At 37.0% G+C, this 18,021-nt stretch overlaps 1 protein-coding gene across 6 annotated transcripts in view; it reads right to left on the bottom strand.

Moving 5' to 3' along the window:
* The window catches only part of Col9a1 (collagen type IX alpha 1 chain), a 120,266-nt gene that overhangs the window by 80,131 nt on the left and 22,114 nt on the right, over positions 1-18,021 (bottom strand). For all 6 annotated transcript variants that reach the window (XM_078019803.1, XM_078019805.1, XM_078019804.1 and 3 more), the window contains 4 exons: positions 3,383-3,430; positions 2,829-2,902; positions 1,560-1,637; positions 1,304-1,436 (listed from right to left, as the gene is read on the bottom strand). In XM_078019803.1, coding sequence (XP_077875929.1) covers positions 1,304-1,436; positions 1,560-1,637; positions 2,829-2,902; positions 3,383-3,430 — 333 coding nt within the window. The remainder of the gene's footprint in view (positions 1-1,303; positions 1,437-1,559; positions 1,638-2,828; positions 2,903-3,382; positions 3,431-18,021) is intronic.

The raw sequence follows: 18,021 nt of genomic DNA, 5'->3' as shown, positions 1-18,021 counted from the left end.
GTCTTGTTATAGTTTATTAAATTAAAAAAAACATTTTTGAAGTTTATTTAAGAACACAGCACTTCTGTGCATGAAAAGAATGTAAAGTGGAGGAATAGTCAATGTAGCTGTTATCATGTCTTTAATTGTCCCCAAATGCAAATGGTTTGTTCAGGCTCAGCATGGAGTTGTGGTTAGAAGCACAACCTCTGATACCATGGGGCTTAGGTTTCAATCCCACCCAAACCCCACATGTGCCAATTTTTTCATTTAATTTTGCAACTAAACTTTTTAGGTTTAGCTTCTTACTCCATTAAATAAGGGTAATACTGTCCCTACATCACAGGGTTGGGAATAGATTATAATTAATGTTAACTAGTACATCTATAATGATTTATACAGTGTACTATTATTGTATTATAAAATATAGTATGCTGAAAATGTGACTTTTTATCTGCCAATCTGGCACTATATAATATTAGTTTCTTCTACCTGTACCAAAATTTTCTTTTATAAACACTTAGAAGTTTCTACAAGATTCTTTTTTTCTAATTAATCATTATTTACCTTTACAACTTAAGGTCCACTAAAGTCCTAATCTTCTTGTTCCTCTACCAAAGGAATTTTAATTCTGTTTTTAACAATGCACTAAAACACATAATAATCATAATAATAATACATAAGGTAAGTAGGTAACAAAAACTAAATCACTAAAGCTCATTTATAACAATGGTACAACTCCACACTTACATGTACACTAAATAAAATACCTCAGTAATAAAGAATAAAAGGCTAATTCTAGAAATGAGACCAAAGAAGTGGAATATTTTTGTTATTATCACTATCATCATCTATGTTATAATTATTTGAGTTTTGCTTCTGTTTGGTGTCTGTCAGGAGCCAAGCACTGGATGTAAGGTTCTATTTCAGCACCAGGACACTTGAACAGCACCACTGTGAGTCTCCTAACCACACTGTGGCTCTAAGTTAAATTTATGTTTAACCTCTGGCACTTTTCACAGAGGGTCCTTTCAGTCAAAACCAGACAGTTTATTTAAAAAAAAAATAGAACACAAAGTTTAAAAAGCCATGTCTTAAATCAATGTAGTCTCAGTGATTTTTTTTCCTGAAATGGAAAGTAAATTATATACTGAGAACATAAAAAGCACTAACACTTGATAAGTGAATAAATTCCTTAATCTTTAAATAAAATCATGACCTAGGAAATGTTGAGCATGAGAAAATTCTCTAACATTCCATAGCTATCCATGTTTTAAAACACATTTGAGGGAGATAATTGGATTAACCATTTTTTATAAATTACCTGGTGGGAATCCTGAAATCTACATTATTTCCCAACTTGTAAGCCACTTGTAATGAAGTTGATCCTACCACTCTCTGGATTGCTCTTCTAGATGCTGCTTTATCTACCTGGAACTGAGAAATCAGGTCAAATCCTGTAGAAATAAAATGCAAAATCCAAAATGAGATTGGTTAATTCCTTTCCACAACTCTCACAAATAAAAGAATAAATTCAATTTGGAAAACATTCATTTTCAATATAGCATATTTCTACTTGCCTGGCAAGTCATCTTGGCCAATCCTGATCTTGGGACAGAGTTCATTTTCCCCATTAGAATTCGAATTGACAGGGAATCCTACAAAAGAAATACCATGTTATCTCACTTCATCCACTACAGAGATTGTCAATAACTGAGCAACTATTTAAAATACAATCTCATACAAGCTTGCTTGTAAGTAGTATATTTGGCTTTAACTCTATACCTCAGTGATCTTAATTCATTCACCTTCAACTTATTCTGGAAGGGATACAAGGCACAAAGTTGCTTTAATAATTTGTGCTGGAAAATGTTTCTTTGAGGAAGGTTAGGAATTTGTTCCTTTTGGAACCAGAGCTGTGCAATGTCCTGAAAGGCACAAGGTCAGACATCTGTTTGGAAAACTTCTGGTGGTTTGGGCTAAAAAATATTCCTTAAACATCACAAATTTTAGAATTCTAATGAGAGTCCAGAGTCAGTCTTGAACCATTTCAGTGAGGCTTCTGAGTGAAGTTCTCAGGAATCTTTGTTAAGTAGAAGAGGGATCATCTGGGGGAGACTTAGGATTCATTGATCCTAAATAAAATATAGAAGGTGCATTTAATTTCACAAATTCATTTCAAGACATCAAATAAAGGTCCCAACAAGATTATTGGCAGTATCCTAGAATTGGAAAGAGTAACAAGAAGATAATAATTATGAGAAGAATTAAACCCTAAATTTGATGAGAAATTCAAGAATTGAATTGGGTGCTCTTTACACATGTGGAAGATTGTCCTAAGGGAGATTTTTTTTTTTACCCCCACAGGAGACTTCCTATAACCCTCCAACCTTAGTACCTTGCTGAGACTCACTTGATGACAAAGACTTCCTAAGCTTCAAAACCAAAAAAGTTATAAAGCTTTTTTGGCTTAGCCATCCGAGTACATCAAACATTTTCTTCAGATCTCTCTTTATACCAAATTGTTGGGGGTCAATCCATCCACCTATCATCCATTCATCCTCATGTCCACCCAACATTTACTATCATCTGAACCAGGCACAGGGCACATCCAATGTCCTTCCTGCCCACTGTGATCATAGTCAGGACTTCCTTTACACACTCGGCACTGAGCCCAGCAACCACTACAGCATCCCCATGAGCTGAATGAAGCAGAATTGAAAAATGGAGGTGCAAAGGGCCATGGGTGCCTCACTCAGGCTTCACTTAGCCACACCCTTGCTTGATCACAGTCCTGCCTATTTCTGGAAACAACCAATATTTCAAAAGTCAGAAACTATGGTCCTTACTTGGGCGACGCTTAACAGCCGCAGATGCCCAGGATCCCAGAAAAACGCATACAAAGAAAAATACTGGAATTTTCCTAAAAAGATAAGAAGAGAAATGAGTCAAACAAGAATCCCTCCAGATGGGAAGCTTCATGTTTTTAAACCTGGTTAACCTGATTAATGTAGGTGATCAATTCCCAATACAGATGATTTGCTTCATTTAGACTGAACACTTACTTAGAGATTTAAAGAATTTGCACATCTCTGGCTCCCATTGTCCCACTGTGGTGTTATCGATTTCACTTCCTCAGTATCTCATTATTTCACTCTTTCTATAAAGGTATAGAAAAAGGTTCTCTGTCTCGGTTTTCTTTAACTTTTGATTTCCTTGCCTCTGTGGCTGTCTCCTTCTCTCTTTTCCTATGTCTCTTTTTGTACTTCTCCCTCTTGTTCTCTTGTCTTTTCTCCACCCCTCACCTCCTTTCATTCTACTACCACTGCAGAAACACAGATACTCGGTTCCAATTATCCCTACCCCAGTCTTGCCACCACTCTTTCCATTATCCAGATCTTACCAGCGGTTCTTCATTTTCTCAGCAATTTTCCTTGGTTGCCAACAGCCCCTGTGAAGAAAGGGGTTGGGGAGTAGGGAGTCACTGCTCCCCTAAGGCCCCTTCACTGTCACTTTGGGATGTAGATTCTGGCCCCAACCTTGGTCTCTCCTGCCCTTCTGAGGGCTAAAAGCAAAGGAAATGAACCAGAGGCATCTGGTGATACTTTAACTGAAGCAGAGGAAAGGGGTGGGGAGAGGCAGCTCCATAAGCCCAGGTCTGGCCAGGGGTGTGTCCTCAAAGCTAACAAGGTTACACTGAAGGAGGTATTAACAGGAGAAAGTTTGCTGGAAAGCAAATAATAAAACCAGGATGTGGGGAAATTCACCAGAAAGATCCAGGCAAGCTGCTATAGGAATACAGTAGAAGCTTTTAGAACTGCTATAGGAATACAGTGGAAGCTTTCAGAACTGCTATAGGAAGGGATACAGTGGAAGCTTTTAGAGGACTGAGGATCCAGTAAAGAGGTGCCCGTTGGAAGGCAGAGGTATTGAGAATTGATGGAGTCCTGCTGCCCAATCAACCAAAGTTTGAATCCCCATTTGTTCTGAAGCTAATGCATTGCACAACACTGGGCAAATTAACCTCTTTGTAACCCAATTGCCCTAACTAAAAACAGGTTGAAAATACAAAAAAAAAAAAAAACAATTATTTTGAGAATTAAAGTAGATTAGCAAAGGCAAAGAGTCTAACACCAGACATTCTCTGTCATTTTCATAATAGCTAACACTTCTTCCCGGGCTTCCCTCTGTTGACAGTGCTTGAAGCCTAGTGGGTATTTAGTTCTCAAAACCACACTATAAAGTAAGACTGAAATTATTGTCATTCACCAAATAAGGCACAGACATGAAGTAACTTGTTTAAAACTGCATGACCATTACTCAATACATGTTAACTCTCTCTATTCCATAGCTGGAAATCTTTTTTTATTAGTTGTTCAAAACATTACAAAGCTCTTGACATATCATATTTCATACATTTGATTCAAGTGGGTTATGAACTCCCATTTTTCCCCCATATACAGATTGCAGAATCACATCGGTTACACATCCAAGTTTTTACATACTGCCATACTATTGTCTGTTGTATTCTGCTGTCTTTTTTAGACCCTTATCGTTATACAAAATTACATATAAGAGGAGGTGAAGGGAAAGGGGGGGGGAACAAGGGAGAGAAATGGAAATCTTGATAAAAGGTGACATTGAACCTCCTAGTTGTCATTTCCTCTTAAACTCTGAGATTATTAAAGCTGAGCAGAATATTCACGGAAGTAAACAAGATATTATCCTCCCTGAACAAGGTGAGAGCAAGTTATTGGGAGTGCAGACCTGAAGAGAAAAGTTTCACCCAGGCCTCTCATGAACCCCACGGCCCCCATCCCATACATGCTGGATGACCTACTTCTGGCCACCCATCTTGGGTGATATGGATGCAAAGTCTGAAAACAGAGAATCTCAGGGTCAGAAGATCCAACTATAAGTCATGGTGTCTAGCATAAAGTAGTTTTAAGGAGGTTTTGCTTCCTTGAATTTTGTTTATTTAGTTGTTTAAGTGATTTATTTTTTATTTAATTATGAAATGAATAGCACTGCTATTTCTTTTTCATTTATTTCTTTTCAAGAAAGTCTTTTCATCTTCTGCCTTCCTCAGATCAAGGGACGAACTGTGAAGGAGGTCAACAGTAATGTCCATGCTCTTCTCCATTCCTCTTCTACTCAGGACCCATGTGTTGGAGTCCTGTCTCCCCCTCATAGGACATCCATTCCCTCATGCTGCTTGGGGCTTTTCACAAAGCCCTTTCATTCTCCTTAGTCGATCAAAATTCCCATTCCCTCATTCTGGCGCAGGACAGAACTACAAATGGCCAGAGCCTAGTTTATTTGTGTAAGCCCATCAGGATGAGAGGAGCAGTCTATTAACCTTAGAAGAGGAACTGTGCAGATGAGGACCTTCCTGAGAAACCACAGGAGGTAAGCCAGCCTTAGAGTCACAGGGAAAAAGGCATTTTTCCAAAGGGCTTTCCCCCAAAGTTCTTTATTTGCCATATGGACCCTCTCAAGGTACTTACAAATTTTCCTATACAATTAGTGTTGGAGAAATCCTTTTGTGATTTGTTTTTAGAGATCCCACCTCTGTGCTTGCCCCTCCCCAGCTCACTTTAAAGAATTCTCTATGACTAAAATCTGAAAGCAGGTGAGGGGGCCTTTTAATAAAAGATAAAAGCATGGATGGGAAAATATGTTTGTTCACAGTGATGTGGCTTTTTTCCAGGTTGGCAGTTTTAAGATGGTGAAAGGCAAGTAACATGTCCATTAAGAAAAAAATGTAAATTGGGGGAAACAAAGGAAAAGACAATCTTTAAGGAAACTTTCCATCCCTTCCTCAATCCCACTTTTTATTAACCATATTTCCTAACACAATACAAGAAGCTCACAGACAGTGAGCAAAGCCCACACTGGGTCAGGTTGTCCCCTCATCAAAGGTTCAGAAGTCTTTTCTTCCTTAACACCATTTCCTTACTTTACCTAAGAGCTCAGCTCAAAAGCCATGTGGAAAGGAAATCTGGTCAGTGACAACACATTAAGTGCACTAAGACAACTTGACATTTAAAAGAATCAATTTTATAAGTATTTTATATAGAATAGTTATATCTTTACCCCTTATCTCCCTACTCTGTCCACACACTCTTCTTCAGAATATATACACATACAAATTTTTCTCTTGCTATGAATAAAAGATTTTATTTTCTTATGTTTCATATCAGGGAGAATCATCACAAATAATCATCCTTCTTTGTCATTTAATTTCTTTCATTTTTACATTCAATTAATTGAATTAATTTTATTTTCTATTTCTTAAGTAATGCTTAAGTATTTATTGAATAACTATATGTACCAGATATGTGCTGGAAGTTGAAGAGACAAAAAAGCATCCTTGCCCTGAGGTCAATCTAGAAGGGGAAAAAAAATGATTGCAATATTAAGAATAAAATGATTGTAGCATCACTGAGGACAAGTATGAACTCAGTGCAAAAGTGTCAGGAAATTTTTCATAAAGGAAATAAAATCTCAGAGGATGAAAAGAAACTACCAAGCTGTCATGTATTTAAAAATTAAAAGCAATTTAAAAAAAAAAGAAAGAAAGAAACTACCAAGAGAATAAGTGGGTATAGTACATTCAGACAGAGAAAACAGCAGATGTCATAACAAAAAGGTAGAAGAAAACATATGGAGAGTAACTAGCTTACTTCAGGGACTCTTCCATCTGGTAACTATCCAGTGGTGCCTCTTCTACCATGAATCCTGAGCTGATCAGCACTAGAGATAAGCAGAGAAAGACCCTGCCCCGTGGAACCTGCACACCAATGGGAGACAGATACTAAACACATTCACAAGAATGAACAAGATAATCTCAGTTGGAACTCCAGTAGAAAATATAAAGAGCTCAATATGTGCTCCAGAGAGGTTTAGAGATTGATCTAGATTGAGGGGTGAGAGAAGGCTGTTTCAAAGTGGTGAATTTTAATTCAGACCAGACAAGAACGAAGAGGTAAGACTGGCAGGGTAAATTGGAAAGAGGTGGGAGGCAAAGAGAGTTACCTGGTTTTGAGCTGAGCAACTAAGTAAGTAGATGATGATGTCTTTTTATGAAATTTCAAGTAGGAAGAGTGGGGGGGAGGAGCTGGGTAAGGGATCTTGAACAACATAGAGGTTGGACTTTATTCAGACGGTTATAGAAACTGGGAGAAGAGTATGAGGCCAAGAATAGCTTTTTAAAAGATGTATCTTTAGAAAGATGATTCTGATGTTGCTTGAAGGATGGATTGAATGGATTTGAGCAGTCCACATACATACAACCAACTGAAGCAAGAGTTTCCGAAAATTGATACCCATGGAAATGTCATGCACTCTATTTTCTCTTTTACTGTATTTTATTTTTAGTGATGATGGACAACTCAATGAACAACTCTGATTTTAGAACCAGCTAATGGGATGTGACCCGTGGTTTGAAAAACATTGGAATAGACACAGTAGACATTTGAAATGCCAAGAGATTTGCCTTTTTATTTCCTAATACAGGACATAATATTTAGGACACCACAAAACACATAGAATAGTAGGACAAGTTCCATAATTTTAAAATGACTACATATTTTGAAACTATTCTTTTGAGTAAAGTAACCATAAGCTGATAACATTAATCAAAGATGCCATGACCCCTGTATTTTATTACTTTATAGATTAAAAATAAAGAAGAAGCATTTTAAAACTAGCTTCCTAATGGTGTCTAGCATTAAGCTTTGTTATGTTTATCTTTAAAAATAAAACACCCAAAAAGCCTAGTGGCACATATCAGTTGCATGAGGATGCTGCAAATTAGCCACAGCTAGAGCCTGAAATCTATCATAGAAATCTCTGGCTGAGAGACTGATTAACAATCAGAGAGTTGCTAAAACTAGGACTCCCACAGACTTGCACTGGGTTCAGTTTTACTGTAAAGAAATTTCAGCATAATCAAAGCTCTATTTTTAATCTCCTTATTTTGGTTCTATACTTGTAATTGTAGCCTAATCATCTATAGCAAGCAAATAGAGCCCCACAGTGATAGCCATCTCTTTGTGAAATCGCTCACCAATAAATGTGCTCTCACCATGGAACAATAACACAAAAACATGTTAAGGAAAACCTTCCCCACCCCCAAGGCTTTCAGAGTGTACCTTCTGTTTCCTCTAAAATATGAGCATTTCCATTTCTCCAAGGAAGAGAAAAATCAATTCCTCTCCACAGCACACGTGCTTCCAGGAGCTGTTGCTATATTTGCTGCCTTGTGGGTCTTCAAGTTTATAGCATCTGATTCATGTCTTAAGCCTCTTTTGCTCCCTCCAATAAACCGTACCTACTGGCCCATAAGCATGTTTCTCTACATACTGTAAAGTTTGTCTTTCTAACCGTGGAAATCAAAGCTAAGTTAGAATCAGCTGGATGGCTTGTTGAAAATAGATTACTGGACTCCACTGCCAGAGTTTCTGATTCAGGAGATCTAAGGTGCGTCTGAGAATTTGCATTTCTAACAAGCTCCTAGATGATTCTGGTTCTGCCGTTTCTTCCAGTCCACTGAGAACTGCTGCTCTTACAGCTCATGTTTTCAACTCATTAAACCACTGCTCTTTTATTATAAATGGTATTATAAGTATTTGCTAAAGAAGTTTTTAAAATAATTATTGGCTGAATCCACAGGACCTCCTAATAACTTTGAGTTCATGAAAAAAAAATGCAATTGTATATAGAACTAAGAAGAACCAATAAAATAAAATAAAACCCTAAAAAATGCAATAATTTTTTTACTGGACATCTATAAAGGAAATTTACTTCACAGAATGATGTGTAGGAACCTGTCTTTTCTGCACTACAATCATGTATCAACCTAATAATATATTAATAAAATTGTGTTCCTGAATTTCATGTTAACTTCATAAATAAAATATTAAGAGTGCCTTAATTCTGAAAGGTTATCTCTTATGAAAGAACCCCTAAATATACATAGTTTTACGTTGCACCCCATGCAATTGTGTATGCTTTCATTAGCTTTTACATACTGGGAAAACATTTTCCCTGCACTAGGTGGCAGTGCAATCCTGAAATATGAAACCTGAGCTAAGGAATCAAAGACTGGAATTTGATTTTCCCTTGTCAAGTACAGAACTTTGATTTTATGCAAATATTCCATTCTTGGTAATTTTCCATATGTATAAATTGAAGTATTATAATTGATTCCATTTTAGGGTTGCTCTCAGAATAAATGCACAAATACAATGCACTCTGATTGTTCATGAAAGCCTATTGAAGAAAGACAAGATGAACACTACATGAACAACTGAAATGAACTCTGCCCTAATAGAGGAGCCATCTACTCTGTCCACACTGACTACCATCAATTTAGCTTTATAATGAACAGGGCCAATCTCAAGATAAAGAGGGTAAGCTTTATAGCCACTCTGGTAAGTTTCAAATATTAGCTCTGCCACTTTTCTAGCTAGGAGACTGTGGAAAGATAATTAACCCCTCAGCCTCAGTTTCCTGATCTGTAAAAACAAATAATACAAGCACTTACCTTCTAGATATACTTTAAGGGTCAAACAAAGGCTTAAAATAGTACCTGGCACTCAATAAATTTTAGCTATGAATTGGTTTTTATGTTATCATAACTTACTCTCTTCTACTTTCTTCTCCCACTCAGCCCCACTTTGTTCTAGTAAATGGAGGTTTATTTAGATCTCCTCAAAAAAATAAAGATGTGGCTTTGCTAGATGCTAAAATACTGTTTTAGGCAACAACTACTGGAAAACCCCATCTATGGATATCAAGATAAATCAGTTGAAAGCCCTCCTTCCCTATACATGCCCATCTTGAGCTCTCTGCTATATTTTTATTTCTCCTACAAAACTGTTCTTGATAAGCCTGTTTGTCAGGCACATCTCATCATTGAAAATATCACTCCTCCTGGGGCTGGGGATATGTCCACCAAAAACTGAAAAATAAATATTAAAAAACTCTCTCTCTCTCTCTCTCTCTCTCTCTCTCTCTCTCTCTCTCTCTCTCTCTCAAAAAGAAAAAAGAAAATACCACTCCTTTCACAATACTTGATGATTTTTTAATAATCCTATTCTTGTTTGTATTCACCTCACACCAACAAGACAGACTTGATCATCCTGTTTTCCTGGGGGGGAAAAAAAACAGGTAAAGACACCTACAGGAGTTCACTATTACTCAGTGACAAAAGAGGTGACCCGATCTCCAGAGTTGTGAACAAAGGCAATTCCAACAATCTCTCAGAACCAAAAACAGCTGCTTATAAAACACTTTGCATGTACAATGACCATGCCTACTGATGAGTCCCTTTATGAATTTATTTTAAAAATATATACATATATATACATATACATATTTGTATACATATAGAATTGGTTTCTTCACTGCAGAAGTGAAATAATATGTGACCATTACAGAAAAGTAGAAAATATGGAAATAGAAAAATCACTCACCACCTAGGGACAACTCCCTATTAATTAACATGTTAGTTTTGGTCTGGGGCTGTAGCTCAGTGGCAGAGCGTTTGCCTGGCATGTGTGAATCGCTGGATTCAATCCATAGTACCACATAAAAATAAAGGCATGCTGTCCATCTATAACTATAAAAATTTTTTTAAAAAAACATGTTAGTTTTTTTCTTTTTTTTTTTTTTTTTTTTTATTTTAATAATATTTTTATTGAGACATTCAGAAAAGTTACTAGTTTATTTTCTGGTACAGTAGATTTTAAAATGTATTTCAGGAGAGACTAATTTAAAAAACAGCAATGCTTCAGGTATCAAAATAAAAGAAAATCAACCCTAATTTACTCTTGTATGTTCTAGTTAAAGATAAATTTTAAAACAAAACTTAGTATTTATTAGGCATTTCTTTTTTTTTTTTTTTATTGATTGTTCAAAACATTACAGAGCTCAAGACATATCATCTTTCATACATTCAACTCAATTGGGTTTTGAACTCCCCAAATACATAATACAGACTCACTTCTGTTACATACTCACATTTTTACATAATGGCATATTAGTGACTGTTGTAGTTAGTTTTTTTCTATATATAGGCTATGGTCATAATCTAGTCAGTACAAAGTTTTGCATTCCTTAAATGCACATCATTTAAACATTTATGCATTTTCTTTCACAAAATGTAATCACATGTCACATACAAAATAGATAGCAAACCCAGGTATAAGAACTTTGCCTTGAAGTTAAAATTACAACTTTTAATTTTAACCACTGTTACCTCAAGAGAGAAAACAACTCTACAGAGGCATTTGAGTAACTAGGGGAGATTTTTCCAGCAGGTTTTGGTTTCTAAAAGATGTAATTTTTCTTACCCAAAGCCATGTGAATGTAAACTCACAACCAATCAACTAAACAGAAAGGCATGCATAGACATGGCACCCATGGCACCCAAAAGTGGCACCCAAAGCGCAGCCACAGGGAAGTCCTGCCTCCTACCTTGCTTTCATTTCAAAAATCTCTGAAACTGTGACTAATTCCAGGAATAGCAGGAGCAACTGACACATGGACAGGAGCCTTTGTTTAAAAACTGGACTTAAAGCAATTCCAAGCGAAGGGCTCTTAGCATTAGCACATAGTGATTCGAGGCGAGGTCAGCCCAGAGAGGACCAGTATGGATATAAAGGTGGACAGGAAACACCAGGATGGTGGGAGAGGAGGGGCAGGTTGTTATCCTAGTCTGGCCAAGGCTTCCCTGGGGATTCCAGGACTTTTTCTATAGTTGTAGTGTAAGGAGGAAGTGAGAGAAGAGATACCTCCACTCTACCAGGAACTGTGTTTCCTATTTAAAAATTAAGTTTTCTCTTTTGATCGACAAACTCGTTGTTACTGCCATTTTAAAAGCTCAAAGTGAAGCTCAAAGATGTTAAATAAGTTTCTAGGAGAAACTCCAAATGGTAGGCCAATACCAAACTTGGGTTTCTCTGACAAAAAGATGATGTTTTTCCTGTAATTTGTCCTTTTCTGAATACACACACAAGTGCACACACAGGCACGCACTAGTGCAGACGTACATTTTTATCTCCCTCTTCAGCTAACAATTCACTACTATGTTCTTCCCTTCATTAACTCCCAAGTTGAAGAATTTCAAGAGTTGGTAAGAAGCTTTGCCCCTTGTACTGGTCGCCTAGTAACCAACTGGTACCCTAATTGAGCCAGTTAAGTCTGAGAGACCCCCATCCTGGTATATGAAAAAGGATACCAAAAGTGGTATCATGGGCCTCGTGTACAAAAGACAGGTGAAATGTGATCACTCCTGCCCTAGCCTTTATATAAATTTTTTATGATCAACTTAGCTGATTGGGGTATTTTTAGGGTTTTTTTCCCCCTATGTTCCCCTGTGGTCCTATCCATATCAAGATTTGTCTCAGATTCTATACTCTCACAGTTTAGGGGCCTTGATTATTTAAAACATCACCCTCACTTTATTTATAACCTACTACATTCAATCATTTTGTACATTGCAAGGCAATCAAAACTTCAACCAACACCAAGTTGAAGTATAGTGCCAAATAATATATCCCTGTCCTCGAGGAAGAACAGATAGATGCACCCCACTTCCAAATCTTAAAATACACTTTGACCTAAAAGAAAACCCAAAAGAAATAAACCACTAGCAAAGTGCTCCCAGTATATAAAAGTAAAGTTTCTGATACTGACCAGAGGGCTTCAGAAGGATTTCACAGAGAAGTAACATTTTAACCTGATGTGGAGGAACTGGTCATATTTTGCAGACAGAGAAGGCAGAATGGGTTACAAGGCAGTGGGAATAATGTAAGCAAAAACTTGAAGGCATAGAAATGCATGGAGAGTATATTTAAACACAGGTAAGGCATGACTTAGCTTTTTGAAAATATTATTTGAGTGTCCGTGTTAACCTTGGGGCTGAAAAATTAGAATCATTAGACTGTCTTTGGTAAATAAGTATAAGTCTAACAACGTTTCTGATTTTCTTATTTTAGGTACCTGTCACATTAGTATTTTATTCCTGAAAATCAAACTGACCCTTTTGCCACAGTGAAAAATGGCAGGGGAGGGGTTAGTTACAGAATGATGATTCTGGGAGGATCTTTCTATTTTCCACAAATTATTCTTGTTTGGGGATTCTATCAAGATGCAAGAAACATCAGGTGCTCTGATGCTATCTATGCCAAGGGAAAAAAGTAAGATGATTTCACTAGGATAAAACAAAGTATTTGATACCATTTAAATTACAATTATTTTTTTCCCCATTAGTGTCAGTAATAAGCTTCTAAACTTGCCTAAATCCAATGCTAGAAAGGATCAGCGGCATAGGCAGATAGCAAGGCTTTCATATCCTTGGGGGAAAGCCAATGGGTAAATAAAGATATGCAATACTTTAAAAGAAAACATAAATAAAGATCCCCAAGAATCTTGGGTATATATTCAGTGATAGATTCAGGCTGCAAGAATCAAGACACAGGGCCAAATGGAAGACACGTTATGTGCAAGGAAAAGATTTGAAATTGAAGTTGCTCTGAACGGTGAAATAAGCTCTCTAGTGGCGCTCAAAAGGGAGACAGGGAAAAATGTAGAGTGGAGCTGTTGCAACTCAAACAGAAATCAGCATGCACATGGTGTATTTTCTGAAACCTCTTCAGTCAAGTAGAACAAAATAGTAAGGAAGCAATAAAAGAATAAATGACCTAGAATTATTGGCCTCACCAACCATAACCTGCTGCATAGGGTTGGTTTCAGAAGCAGATGTAGAAAAATTGCAGCCCACAAGGTTTTTATCACTGTAGATGTTCTTTTCAGCTTTGTTATCTGACAGGACACTGTTGAACATGTAAAATGTTATTATAAGAATCACAGAAGTAACCAAGAGAAATCCATCTCTTGGTACAACATTGGGAAATAGCATTTGGTTACGGATTTACACCATAATAAAATTGCCCATAAATACACACTCTAAACACAGAAGGTGAGAAATAAATAACTTTCATGTTATATCCAGAGGCTAAATGATAGACCCTTGGTGTGTGTCATTGTGAGTAGTTATTTAAAAAGAAGAAGGAGGAAAAAAAAGTTAATTGACCCTTGTTGGATTATAAATAACCATATAAGAGTTTTTTGGGTTTTTTTAAGAAACTGAAATATTTTTAAAAGCCTTAGGGTTTTTCTGTGTAGCCTATGGAGCCCACAACGGTCATTTCTATTACTCTATTTCCAGAGTTACATTGGCTGCAAACTCAACTATAATTCATACAGTAGGAATTCATATGTTTCCTTTAAAAATAAACATTTTCTGCCAAACCCAAGTACTGCTGTTTTCTCAAATCAGAAATAGTTAAACTAATTTTAATACAAGAATTTTCTCTCCATGTACTATGTTTCCCAAAAAATTATTCATTTTCTCTCTGCCTATCGAACTGCATGCCCTAAACTTCCAAGCCTTTCTCAAGCAAACCCCACCTCTTCTACAAAGTTCCCTTGGAACCTCCAGTCAGATGTTCTCCATTCTGATCACTCACAGGAAAAAATATTTACGTGAAATGATGTTACATTTGGTTTCAGAGATAGAAGATAATAATAGAGAAAGCAAGGGCATCTAAAATCGGAGAACCTGAACTTGAGCCCTTGTTCCACCAATATGTGTACATTCATTGGTCTTATAATACCACTGAGCCTATTTTCTGTTCTTTAAAATGGAACTTTCCAGAGAGGCTCATTGTGATGCTCAATGAGTTAATCCATTTGGGAGAGCTTTATAGGCATAATGCATTCTTCAGAGGTAATTGTTATTTCAAAAATCGTTAAGAGAGCTGGGGTTGTGGCTCAGAGGTAGAGTGCTCGCCTCACATGTGCAAGGCCCTGGGTTCTATCCTCAGCACCACATAAGAATAAATAAATTAAATAAAGGTATTATGTATAACTACAACTAAAAAATAAATTTAAAAAAATATTTAAGAAGCACCTAACATGTGCAGGACAGTTTTCAATGATGCATACGAATCAAAACTGAAAAAATAAAGTTTCCAATTCTCAAGAACCTTAAAATATAATAGAGAAATGAGTAATATACCTTAATTATTAAAACACAGAACAATGAGTGGCAAACACCCTAACCAATATCCTCAGGACTTCAACTCAATTTGACAAACCTCCATGATGCTGGCTCTTGAGATACAAAGATAAATATAATAGGTCATTGTCACCTGTCTGGTGGGAAGTACATACACCCAACAACAATGGCAATAGGAAGATAAGCTTTGCAAAGAAAGTACATCCTGGAAATTAGCCAGGTCTGGGTAGATAAATATCCCAGAAAGGCTTTGGCCTAAATACTCAAAGATAAAGCTTGAGCCAGGTGTGGTGGCTCACGCTTGTAAACCCAGTGGTTGGGGAGGCTGAGGCAGGAGGGTTGCAAGTTTAAAGCCACCCTTAGCAATGGCGAGGCACTGAGCAACTCAGTGAGACCCTATCTCTAAATAAAATATAAAAACAGGCTGAGGATGTGGCTCAGTGACTAAGAACCCCTGGGTTCAATCCCCAGTACCAAAAAAAAAAAAAAAAGATAAAGCTTAAAGGGAAGGGTCAGAATTTAGACTGAATTTTTGTTTTCAAATGAGGTGAAAAGAACTGGATCTGGCACTGGACTGAACAGCCCTGTAAGGCAGGTGGATGCTGGGAAGAATTAGTGACCATGGAGATTAAGCTGAGCTGGAACACACCCCACTAAAAGGATAATGGTAAGTTAGTAACTTCTTTTTTTTTCATTCTTTTTTTTTAAAGAGAGAGAATTTTTTAATATTTATTTATTTATTAGTTTTTGGTAGACACAACATCCTTGTTGGTATGTGGTGCTGAGGATGGAACCTGGGCTGCACACATGCCAGGCGAGCGTGCTACCACTTGAGCCACATCCCCAGCCCAGTTAGTAACTTCTGAAAGATGGAAACCTGAGCACAATGGGAAGAGAAAGGAACAATATCAACAGAGGCCAGAGAGCTAAATGATAAGAAAAGTATGGAGGTGACTAGAGGAGGACAGGGTATAGAAAAGGGTTTGTTGTTGTTGTTCATTCATTTGTGTTTAGAAGATTAAAAAATAAAATAACACTTGCATGGCATTTTCTACATGCTGGGTATTATTCTAAGAACTTTACCTTGATTGACTCGTTTATTGCACATTAGCTATAGTGGTAGATGAGAGTATTCCCACTGTAATGATGATGAAATTGAGACATGGGGAAGCTGACATTTGTGATCTAAGCAAAAGGATCCAGTGCAGAGAGAGAAATGGAAAACAGGGAAGGATACTATTGGGACCCAAAATAGGAGAAGCTCAGGGATAAGGTTGATTATAATTTTCCTTTCTATAATATTCTATAACTCTTAACTTCTCTATGGTAGAAATTATCACTTTTGTAGTCAGAATAATAAAACAATATGGAAATAAGAGATCACCAACTAGGGATATATATAGCTCAGTTGTAGAATACCTACTGGCATGTGCTGGGCCCTGGGTCTGATACCCAGCACAGCAAAAGAAAGAAAGAGAATGAAAAGGGGGGAAATATGAGAACACTACATGTCTTTAACTTATTTCTTCTAAGTAAAAAACAAAATCAAAAACAAAAAACTTTCCAATAAGAGGTACCTCATTGGGAATAGGAATCCCATCATCTAGCACCTGTTTTATTTGTGTGTGTATGTGTGTGTGTGTGTGTGTGTTTTAAAGGGGAAAGATTAAATCTGACAAAATCCAAACCCTTTTTCATGTTGCCCCAAGTACAGCTTTCCGTACACAAACTTCTCTACACTACTGTCCTTCAGGACTTTTAGAATTGTCTTTTATTTTTCCTTCCCTCCACTCCTCTTCCATCATCCCATTTTCTACCACAACTACTCTTGGACCTTAGAAAACAGGGAAACTCCTCTAGGGTTAGCCACATGGTTGGTTCTGTCATTGGCTCTAATTTTCCTGAATTGGGGAGTCACAACATTAGATATCCAAGTAGTCATTTGAGGTTACTACATTTTGTTTCCTCATCATTCTCATAAAGGTAAGATGAGCTGCGGATTAACTTGTAGTCTTTTACATTTAATTTTAAAATAATTTAATTTCCTTCAATCTACTGATTATTGAAATTAGTTGACTGGCTTTGGGTTATTATTTTTGGGGGAAGGAGAAAGAAAAAATGACTTTTTATATTTTGTTTGTCATGTTTTTCCAAATCTTTCTTTCCCCTCATTCCCTCTTAATGAATGCATCCCTGAAAGGCATGTTTTCCTTTATTCCTACTTTTCTTGTTAAACGATACTGGGGATAGAACCCAGGGCTTTTCTACCAATGAGTTACATTCCCAGCCCTCTTCCTTATTACTATGAGAACGATTCACTTTACTTTCCTTACTACCAGACATTAAAAATTCAAGAGAGGAAGGATAAGTTTCTAGTGTCTGTGTCTAAGAAGTACTTTTCCTAAGTTGCTATGAAGGTCCAGTAGGACTTTGCCTGGGAGGATCCACTAGGAGGGAGGACTAAAGATAAGCATCTGTCTCTCTCCACATGAGGTCTCTTGTTGGACCTACATTTAGCACTCCCTCCAAAACGGAAGATGTTACAACTATGCACATTCTTCACACTGTTCCCTAGAAGTGAGAGTAGAGGGCTCCCAGGGGAATGGAAAGAGAAATTTAAAATAGAATGCATGTTCTACTCCAATTATATTGAAGCTTCTATACATTGCCTGATATTCCGGAACTATTTGTCCTCTGAATTTTTTGATCCATTGGAGACATAATAGCTGTTAGAAGAAGCATATTAGGATAACATGGTATCTTTTTAAAAATTCAAATGCTTGGATCCGCCCACCGAGATGCAAGTTTAATTGGTCTGGGATGGACACCTATGCATCAGTATTTCTTATAAGATGCCCCATCCTTCACCCTGACCCCAGTGATCCTAAATGTAGCCTGGTTGAGTACCACAGGTATAAAGACAATATATGAATCTGAAAACTTTAGAGTTG

This window comes from Ictidomys tridecemlineatus, chromosome 8, assembly GCF_052094955.1.
Source record: "Ictidomys tridecemlineatus isolate mIctTri1 chromosome 8, mIctTri1.hap1, whole genome shotgun sequence".
NCBI lineage: Eukaryota > Metazoa > Chordata > Mammalia > Rodentia > Sciuridae > Ictidomys > Ictidomys tridecemlineatus.
Note: the sequence above shows the minus strand (reverse complement) of the source record. Positions and strands in the feature narration are given on the sequence as shown.